The sequence below is a fragment of the Punica granatum genome, chromosome 6, assembly GCF_007655135.1.
Source record: "Punica granatum isolate Tunisia-2019 chromosome 6, ASM765513v2, whole genome shotgun sequence".
Lineage (NCBI taxonomy): Eukaryota > Viridiplantae > Streptophyta > Magnoliopsida > Myrtales > Lythraceae > Punica > Punica granatum.
In genome coordinates this window covers 15,833,359-15,842,518 of record NC_045132.1, presented here as the reverse complement: position 1 = coordinate 15,842,518, position 9,160 = coordinate 15,833,359, and the positions used below count along the sequence as shown (strand labels likewise).

Below are 9,160 nucleotides of genomic sequence, written 5' to 3'. Positions count from 1 at the left end.
TCCGCATCAACCTAACCTAACCTAACCTAACTTTTTGTCTTGGAACATTCATTAACTTCTCTCACGAAACTATCTTTTCACTTGGTTTTTTGTCAGGCCATGTGACATCTTCTAGCTGAAGGAGACGTACATACTCCCTTCAAATAAATTAATATTTATTACGTTAGATATTTTATGATATCACTTATTTTTTTAATTTATCTTATAATTTAAAAATTACATAATAAGGTTTATGATTTATATTTGGTTCAATTAAAGATAAATGGAATTGAGTTGAGTAGAGTTAAAAAAAATTTAAAAACTAAACACACCCTTAGTATTTGTTGGGGGAGGTTCTGCATTACCAGTAAGCATTTAATTAAATGCGAATTTATTATTGCATAATCTTAAAAAATTATGTTTATATTGACGTCGAAGACTCCAAAACTCGGTTGACACGCGATATGTGGAACGAGAGGTTTTATTAGAGTTCTATTATATACTTCCACATATAATTGTGGCCTTAGATGTCCCTTGCCACGGTCTTCATCATATTCCAAACATCCTTAAGCGCCTTAACTATGGGCGAAACCTCCACCCAACCACTGCTAGCTTTGGCCCTGCCAAAGTGGAAGTACGATGTGTTTGTGAGCTTCAGGGGTGAAGACGCAAGGAAGGGCTTCATGTCCCACCTCTTCCGTGCCTTTGAGCTAGCCGATATCAGTTGCTACCGTGACATTGATTGGGACTAACGTGGACGCATTGTGAGGTCGACGCTCTTGGAAACGATTAGCTACTCAAGGATCGCACTTGTTCTCTTCACCACCCACTACTCCAACTCTAGGTGGTGCCTCGATGAGCTTGTCGAGATAATGAAGTGTGACACGCCAGTTTACCTAGACTACGATCACATGGTAATTCCGATCTTCTACGATGTGGAGCCGTCAGAAGTCCGAATGCAGGAAGGAGAGTTCGGGAGAGAGATAGAGAGCTACGCAGCCATGCATGGAGAGGCCAACATGGCCGCCTGGCAGGCTGCACTCGGTGAGGCAGTGAACCAATCAAGATGGCATTTAAATAAGAGTAAATTAACAAACTGTCCTTCAAAAGATTGATATTATATTAATTCTTATCTCAAGTAATTCTTTACGTCGACCCAACCCTCGACCACTTAAAAATACATATTAAGAACCCTTCTATTAGCCTCTCGTTAAAAAATTGACGGAATCATGCGAAGTGAATTTTTAATTATTTTCTGCCTTTTTTATTTGCTCTTTACATAATTTCTTCCTTTTTTCTTGATTCTTTCTCTCTCTCTCTCTCTCTCTCATTTTGTCTGACTCCGATAAAAAATATAGTCAATTAGAGATGAAAACTCTAAGATTTTTCCAGATTCCGACGAAGGAAATCTCGGGAGGACAACAAGTGGATTTTTATCTCTATCACTATGAACCGTTAAATATTCAATATTAGCAAAAGAAAATTAATAATAAATGGAAAATATGAGAACAGAGGATGTATTAAAATCGGAGCTCCCAGTCGGCCCCTAGCCCTTCCCCTAGCCTACCCATGGGAGGTCATCGATGGATTATGAGACCTTTGGTTACCTCACCTGGGCTGGAAACGTGTCTGAAGCCACAAACTTCCACCATTTCCATCTTTGGAGCTTTTCATCAACTTGTCGTTGAGCTTCTCATCTTCCTCAAGCTCATAGAGCCAACCCCCCCAGTCCCTCTTTGTGGCTTCAGATACAGGTGATTACCTCGCCCTTCCTCTAGCCCACTAATGGAAGCAAAATTTGGTCAGGAAACGAGAAGAGCAAGAATACCGAGCAAGAGAGAACAAGCAAAAGAGAACAACAAATTCAAATTCCATTTAGTGACAATTTGGTCATCTCTCCGTGTGAAATAGAGAGACGAACTATTAGAGCAACTGATGAGTCCATTGCCATCCTCCTCTGCTCCAACCTCTGGTTTTTTTTTTTTCTCCCTTGTTTCCCAAATGTTCTAGAGAGAAAGAGAATGCCTCTCTGATTTTGAAACGGAAAAGTGACCTTATCGGAGGCTTTTGAGGGAGCGGTGGGCAGCGGGCTTGCCCCCCATCACCAATCTGCCCTATCTCGCTCTCTCTTCATTTCAAAATCGGAGATAGAGAGAGAGGGAGGGAGGGAGGCTGATCGGCGGTGGGCATCTTTTGTAGCCACTGCCCCCAATGCAAGCTCACCAAAGGTGTGGGACATTAGAGACGAGATTGGCTTGTGGTGATGCCCAATCGTCGGTCTTCCCCTACACCCACACCCCCTCCCTCTCAAATCTCAAGTCATTTTGTTTTCTTTTTATTTCAGTTTTGTAAATTTTTATGATTAAATAATATAATACATTATTAAGGAATTTAAAAAAATCATAAAATGAAGCAAAAGTTATTTTTAAATGTTTTTCGTTCAATTTTTAACGGTAGGTTGATGGAAGGGCCAATATGATGTACGTTTAATCGGTCAGTGTTAAAGGTGACGTAAAAAATTACTTGATGTTAGATTTGATAGAAGATCGATCTCTAAAGGAGTAAATTATTAATTTACTCTTTAAATAATGACCCTCATGGACACAACACCATCCTTTTCATTTTCACATATACTAAAGGAAATGCACCTGCTCTAGAGCAGCAACATAAAAAATAAAAAGGCAGAATATACCAAATAAAAGTAATTTAACTTTAAAATAACAATTATTTTAACAATAAAATAATTATTAAATTGATTTTTTTAAAAAATAAAAAAATGGGGTCAATTAGAATTTTTATATAATAAAAATATAAAAAAAAATAAAGTTATATTTCGTATTAGGTATGTTATATTTGGTATTAGGTACGGATTCCACGTTTAATATGGTCATGCCTTAAAAGTCCTTGCGACAGTCTTCATCTGCCAATCGAATGGCCTTCCCCCATTATCAAAGGACTTAAAGCCCCCTGTACAATTTCATCACATTCCCAAAATTCACTTCAAACACACATCCTTAAAGCCTCAGCCATGGCCGGGGAAACCTCGACCCAACCTCCGCCGGCTGGAGCCCCACCCGAGTGGAAGTATGATGTGTTCGTGAGCTTCAGCGGTGAAGATGCGAGGAAGAGCTTCATGTCCCACCTCTTCCGTGCCTTTGAGCGTGCCGAGATCAGTTGCTACCGCGACGTCGACTGGGACCAACGCGGCCGCATCGTGGGACCGATGCTCTTGGAAGCAATCCGTGGCTCGAGGATTGCCCTTGTTCTCTTCACCACCCACTACTCCAACTCTAGGTGGTGCCTCGACGAGCTCGTTGAGATAATGAACTGTGATGGGCAGGTGTATAGAGACCACGGCCACATGGTGGTCCCGATCTTCTTTGACGTGGAGGCAACGGACGTCCGGAGGCAGCAAGGGGAGTTCGGGAGATGGTTAGAGAGCAGTGCGGCCGAGCAAGGGGAGGCCAAGGCGGCCGCCTGGCGGGCTGCGCTCTATGAGGCAGGGGACCGATCGGGATTGCATTTACAGAATGACGCCAATGGGTACAACTCCACCTTTAACCTCTTCCAACTCGTGTATATTCATATTTTGGGTAAATTGCAATATGCAAATATTCCCACTCTGTCAAATTTCTTGGCTTTTTTTGGCCAAACAAATTTTCCTTTACTTCTGAAATGCCCCCTGAAGTTCTTCCTCTCTTGAGCCCAATGAGCTACAGGGTCGCGTAATAATTTACGGGGAAGAAGACAAATCACTTCATATTCCTCAACCTTTGGCTGTTTTTTCACTTTAATCCTAGATTATGTTTTCGATTAACCTTGTCCTCAATGTTACAATGTTTGTTTACTTTAGTCTTGTACTTTTCTATTAGGGAAAAAAAAAAAAAGCCAGTGACCTCGGATAGGGGTCGTGCTGGCCATTTCAATTGCCCAACCCCCCTCTTTATCTCCGATCTAGACCTATGGTTTAATATTTATTATTTCGAAAAATTAATTATTATGTGAAGAAAATGTGAAATTAATTTATTTTTTTATGGAAATTTTGATGTACAGCGAAAGTGAAAAAATCTTAAGGTTGAAAATCAAAAGTAGTTTCCCTAATATACCCTGCACGGACACGCTAAAGTCACACTAACATATCTCTACCAGAATAAAGTTAGTGGAGTTTGTTCATTGTTGATACCCTTGCTCTACCAAAAACAAAAAAAAAAAAAAAAAAAGGCATTTATAAATAAAAAAGGGGGGCTTAGTATTAATATATAAGATCTGGATTTGGTCATTGAACTTTTATTGTCTTTTCAATTTCATCCTTGAATGCACATGATACACATGTATTTAGTGCACATGATATATACTATGATACGGCCATGCATTTAGTAGTATGAATATTTCATACTGTGAAACTATCAGCTAATCCTTTTATCGCATCAACATCATCAGGGATGAATCATTGCTCATTGAGAAAATTGTGGGACAAATCTATAGCAAGACTGCCTTCAGGAATTCACCTTACTTCATAAAAGACGCAGTCGGAATAGATGACAGTGCGAGCGCTGTGATTTCGTTGTTAGACATCAGCTCGTCTCATGATGTGCGCGTCATCGGTTTACATGGGACCAAAGGGATAGGCAAGACAACCTTGGCAAGACTTGTATGCAGCCGTGTTTACAGCAAATTTGAAGGTGTGAGTTTCCTGGAAAACATCGGAGATGCAAAAAAAGGAGATATTATTAAGTTCCAGAAAAGGCTCCTCAATGATGTCTTGAAGGTAAAACACTTGGCATTGGACGAGCAATATTCGAATCGCAACCTTGGTCTGATGAGGGATAAGTTGCACAACAGGAAGGTACTTCTTGTACTGGATGACGTGAACGAGAAGAACATAGTGACATTACTTGCGGGTGGACGAGGAGGATTGCTTGCTCATGGAAGTCGAATCTTAATAACCACAAAAGATGAGTCGTTGCTGGATGATCTTAAAGTGGACTGCAAGTGCATGGTCTCAGGACTCGGCGAAACAGAATCACTCCAGCTCTTCGGTCGTTATGCATTCGATGACGGAGATGGTGACCAAGAAGCTTGTGAAGAATTGTCCAGGAATCTTGTTCACTATGCAGGAGGGCTCCCATCAGCCATTATAACTCTCCGCACTTGGCTTTTCGAGAGAAAGAAAGATCAATGGAACAAGTTGTTGCAGCGGTTAGAACGAAATCCTATTTTAGACTATACCGGAGAATGTTTAGAAAATGCGGACTCATTTCTCCATCCTTCTGAATCCGTGGTTGGGCCATATGGAGAGCATGGTGGGTCTTCTTTTGACGATAAAGCTTATAGTGGCATAAGGCAGATGGAGATTGTCGTGTTCGGGCCAGTTGTTGGGTCTATCCGCATCGACTATGATCATAACGGATCTCTCGTACGTTCATGCAGGCATGGTGAATCCCATGAGGGCCAAACTTCTACGGTTAGTTCATTAGATACTGTCATTGTTAATTCCTTTACTCAGGCAGCGGGAGTTGATAGAAACATATGTATCTATTTATCTATATATATATATATATATATTCGGTAGATTATATAATTCATTCCGGATTTTTATATCATACACCTCTGTGGACTATATAATTGGTTTAGGAAATTAATGTTATTTTTAACGCAACTTCTACAATTTTGACTACGTGACTAAAGTTTGAAATTGGATCTACCCAAGATAGCATTGAGGGTTAACGGAGACATTTGTCCTGATTAGAGATCATCCCGCCTGTGGAAAGTCGATTTTTGCAGGCAATGTAGGGTATACAAGTCCAAATATAATATGTCCGAACTTTAAAAATCCGTCTATAGACAAATGAGAAATATTGTTTGAGAAAAGTGGTATTACTTGCTTGAAATTAAGAGATTTCATGTTCAATTCTCACCAATAGAATCGTTTATACTCTTTTACGTACATTTTCCTCTCCTACCTTCTAAATCTCCCTCATAATTTGAAAAAAAGAAAAAAGCGAAAAAAGAATATCTTTCAAAGTATTGTCTTTTTAATTTTTTTAAGGATTCCCGGAATTTGAAAATTTCTTATATAAAACACTGGAATTTCAATCATAGTTTAGACTCTACTTTTCCATTGGGTAAAAATAGTCCCTATAGCAGCTTTTCACATCGGCCTTGCCATCGCTTTACTTTCTAAAAGAAAAAACTTTATCTTTGAATCTTTTATTTTCAATCGGCTCAAATCTATTTTATTCCTCTCATCTTTTTTTCTTTGATAGGGGGGGGAGAGGGGCGGGCCAAGGGCTATGCGTCCAAATGGAATTTGAGACCATGGCCTCATGGACTATCCATACACACTTCCCATGGACTTGCACTGACCAGTAGGGCTTTATCTTAGTCCATTTCAGTAGATACCAATAATGACATTGTACTTACTATCCCATTCAACCTAAGATTAACTAAATGATCGAGATATGGAAATCCTGAGGAAATATGTCAAAATCTAATTTTTAAATAGATCAAGCCGAGATCAACAATATCTCATGAGAAGATTGAATTGGAAGTTTCAGGTAAACCATTATTCCTTCTTCTTTTTGGGTAAACCATTATTTCTTTATTATTATTCTTTCTTTTCTCTTTAATATTTGGATTGATTGTGTTATTATCTTTATCCAATTATTTAGAATCGGTTTCGTCTTCGTGACTTCATGTGATCTAAATCTGAATCAATAGATTCGCGCGAATTTTTTTACTTTGTTACTTGTCAATTTTTCTAATACATGAGATGAGATTCTGTAATCTATCATGCTGCGCTCTCGAGCTAGCGAGTAGCTGATGATATTGATGAACGTCCGGGAACTTCTTGCAGGTTACACTAGATTACCCAGACGAATATTTGACTTCAATCTCCGGCTGTACAAACACTAATCTCTGCATCATCCAGTCACTCTCGATCCACAGTAACCGAAGGAAATATGGGCCATTTGGCGATGAAAACGGGAATCCTTTCTCTTTTCATGATAAACAAATTAAGGACGGAAAGATACTCGGATTCTTCGGGAAGTGTGGCTCCTATGTCAATTCTATCGGAGCATATATTGGGCCAATTTCACATCCATATTCATTCAAAACCATAGGTCCATTTGGTAACCAGGATGGAAATTCTTGGGACGACGGAAAGCATCCAGACATAAGGCAGATCGATGTGGTCTTTGATACAGAAGTTGAGTCTATCAGCATCATTTACGACAATCACGGTCACCGCACAATTCCCTTCACACACGGTGAAAAAGGTGGAGGGAAATTCTACTCGGTATGTTGTCTTAGTGCATGTTAGATGAGCTGCTCACTTTTCCATATGTATATTGATGGAGATTTGCACTTATAAACTACTAATAATACGGAACCATGTGACATAAATGACTTAGATGTATGTTTCATGCTCTTCCTAGGTTAGGTTGGCCTATCCGTATGAGTACTTAAGATCGATCTCGGGCTACTTGAGAGAACATCTTGGCAGACTCATTCTACAGTCAATCTCATTCAACAGTAACAGGAGAAATTATGGACCATTTGGTCGAGAGGTTGGGATACCATTCAGAGGTCCTTCAACCGGTGGCAAGATTGTGGGATTCTACGGAAGCTGCAATCGCCATCTCGAATCAATTGGAGCGTATCTTGAGCCAGCTTCTCATAGACATCATGTGAGAACTGTTGGACCTTTCGGAGGTAATGGTGGAAGCCCTTGGGATGACGGAAGACATACCGGTTTGAGGCAAATAATTATCAGGTCTGGAGATGTGATTGATTCCATTAAATGTGTATACGATGACAATGGAACCTCTTCAGACGGATTGAAACATGGTGCAGATGGTGGCCCGCATTCACATACGGTTAGTACCATAAAAAATTTCACACTTGTATCGGTTGGTTTATGTTAAATTGTGGACATAATATTTAATTCATTGTGTCTACAATTCTACATATATATAGGTCTTATGTTGTATATCATCGTGTTATCTTGTTTGACAGATCGAAATGGATTGTGCAAATGAGTATATAACTTCTATTTCTGGCTATTTTGGTGAATGGGGTCCAATGTATCTTCTTTTCTCATTGACATTCCGAAGCAACAAAAGAGTGTACGGTCCATATGGTCCAGAGCAAGGCACATACTTTTCATCCCCACCAAATACCGGAAAGATAGTTGGATTATATGGAAGATCTGGCCTATATCTCGATTGCATCGGGGCATATTTTGCACCAGCTTTTGATCATCTGAACCCAGCTAACACTGTTGGACCATTTGGAGGTGGAAGTGGAAACCCCTGGGACGATGAAAAACATACAGATGTGCAACAAATCTTTCTTTCTTATGGAACAGTCATTGATGGCATGTGTTGTGTTTACGACAAAGGCAAGAAATCAGCACACCGTGGCGGTAGTGGCGGATGTTCATATACGGTATGTTTGACATTTTTGGGTCTTCATCGAATTGGTTGACAAATAATTATGAAGAATATTGGTCGAAAAATTTGATGGTACATATGCTTCATTCTTCATTCAAAACATTCTCATTTTTTTCCAAGGTTGCTGAGAAAACATGCAAAGTACAAATTGATCTTGTCGTATAGCTTTTACGTTTACATGCATATATAAGCACAAATTCTGAAGTACAATTGACACATATTCTTTATTGATCTTCGGTTTATTGTGCAACACAGTAATAACGCGGTTACTTGGTATCGTGACATTGTAGATTGAGCTGGACTGCCCAAATGAATACTTGACATCAATCTCGGGATATACTGGAGACTTCCTAGGTACTACAGTCGTCAGATCACTCACATTTCAGAGCAATAAGAAGACGCATGGGCCATTCGGCTACAGTGGAGGAACACCTTTTTCGTTCACAACTAGTACCGGGAAACTAGTTGGATTTTATGGACTAAGTGGCAGATTCATTAATTCAATTGGAGCATATGTTGATCACTTCTAAGGCCAGTGACCTTCCAAAAAAATTGGCTTTCAGAAGGCTGATCTCTTGTTCAGTTATTTTCTTCCCAACATTTCTCTTCAATTTCTTTTGAATTTGTTTTCCTTTTTGGTGAATAGCCAAGAAACTGAATTCAAGACGGCAAAAGTTTGTATGACTATTAACAAAATAATTTTGTACGTCTATTTGTTTGTGATC

The 9,160-nt window shown here is 39.5% G+C and overlaps 1 protein-coding gene across 1 annotated transcript; it reads left to right on the top strand.

The window, feature by feature from the left end:
• Nucleotides 1–2,786: 2,786 nt before the first annotated feature.
• Nucleotides 2,787–9,160, top strand: LOC116209956 (jacalin-related lectin 4-like). Its single transcript, XM_031543725.1, has 6 exons — nucleotides 2,787–3,522; nucleotides 4,420–5,443; nucleotides 6,836–7,279; nucleotides 7,419–7,859; nucleotides 7,999–8,430; nucleotides 8,726–9,160. Exons 1-6 carry the CDS (start codon nucleotides 3,008–3,010, stop codon nucleotides 8,963–8,965), a joined length of 3,096 nt encoding a protein of 1,031 aa, XP_031399585.1. The 5' UTR covers nucleotides 2,787–3,007; the 3' UTR covers nucleotides 8,966–9,160.